Source organism: Solanum stenotomum, chromosome 5 (genome assembly GCF_019186545.1).
Source record: "Solanum stenotomum isolate F172 chromosome 5, ASM1918654v1, whole genome shotgun sequence".
In the NCBI taxonomy this organism is placed as follows: domain Eukaryota; kingdom Viridiplantae; phylum Streptophyta; class Magnoliopsida; order Solanales; family Solanaceae; genus Solanum; species Solanum stenotomum.
The window spans coordinates 18,813,196-18,814,019 of NC_064286.1; the positions used below are offsets into that span (position 1 = coordinate 18,813,196).

At 42.1% G+C, this 824-nt stretch overlaps 1 protein-coding gene across 1 annotated transcript in view; it reads right to left on the reverse strand.

The window, feature by feature from the left end:
* Positions 1-47: 47 nt before the first annotated feature.
* LOC125863741 (uncharacterized) overlaps positions 48-824 on the reverse strand; it is a 24,232-nt gene continuing 23,455 nt past the window's right edge. The window contains exon 2 of the mRNA XM_049543759.1: positions 48-197. Coding sequence (XP_049399716.1) covers positions 48-197 — 150 coding nt within the window. The remainder of the gene's footprint in view (positions 198-824) is intronic.

The window sequence follows — 824 nt, forward strand, 5'->3', positions numbered from 1 at the left end:
CATCTCTATTTCCTTGAGTAGCCATGGAAAATGCCAGCCTCTCTAATCTACCCATTAGTCATAACCGGGGGAGCCACCGGAACCATATTCTCTTGCCCACCTAAAGGAGCTTGGTCACCTTGCACTCCTTGGGGAGGAACTCTCCCATCATCTATCTTCACTTCCGTTCTCCTCCGATTAGCACTCGTATTCATATCCTATAAACACAAGAGATGGATTATGAAAAGGACACTTATAGACCAAACTATAAGGCACGACATCAATAATAATGAAAGAAAGTGAAACTTCTATCATCCTATAGCCTCCCGTCATAGATGTGTCGCGACTCACACCGTTGAATAAGACTCCACTAGACGTGGCTTTCGAGACTTTGAACCTAAAAGTAATCTTTAAAACCTTATGCTCTAATACCGAGTTTGTAACGACCCGAGAGCACCCCATAGCCGTTACATGCGTATTCGACCTCTCGGAGGTCTTATACAAGCCTTAGCATTCATTCATCGCATAGATCATAAAAATAACTAAGAATTTAAAACTTTTATTGATAGCTTCCAAGGAAGCTTTACTCCATTGAAGGACAAGGATGAAGCTTTAGAAACTCCAAGGAGGCCCGTAACAAGATCTCAAACCTAGGAGTTCAATGATAAGCTCAATGGGCTTCAATCGCTGATCCAAAGGTTTCTTATTGGGAAGAAGAGCTCAAGCCCAAGGGAGAGGAATTGTCCAAATGCTACAATTATTTGGTGGCCCAAATTCAAGCCCAAGATGAGGAATTTTAAGGTCCAATTTCGTGCAAAAAAAAGGTCAAGAAGAGTCCAAGAATC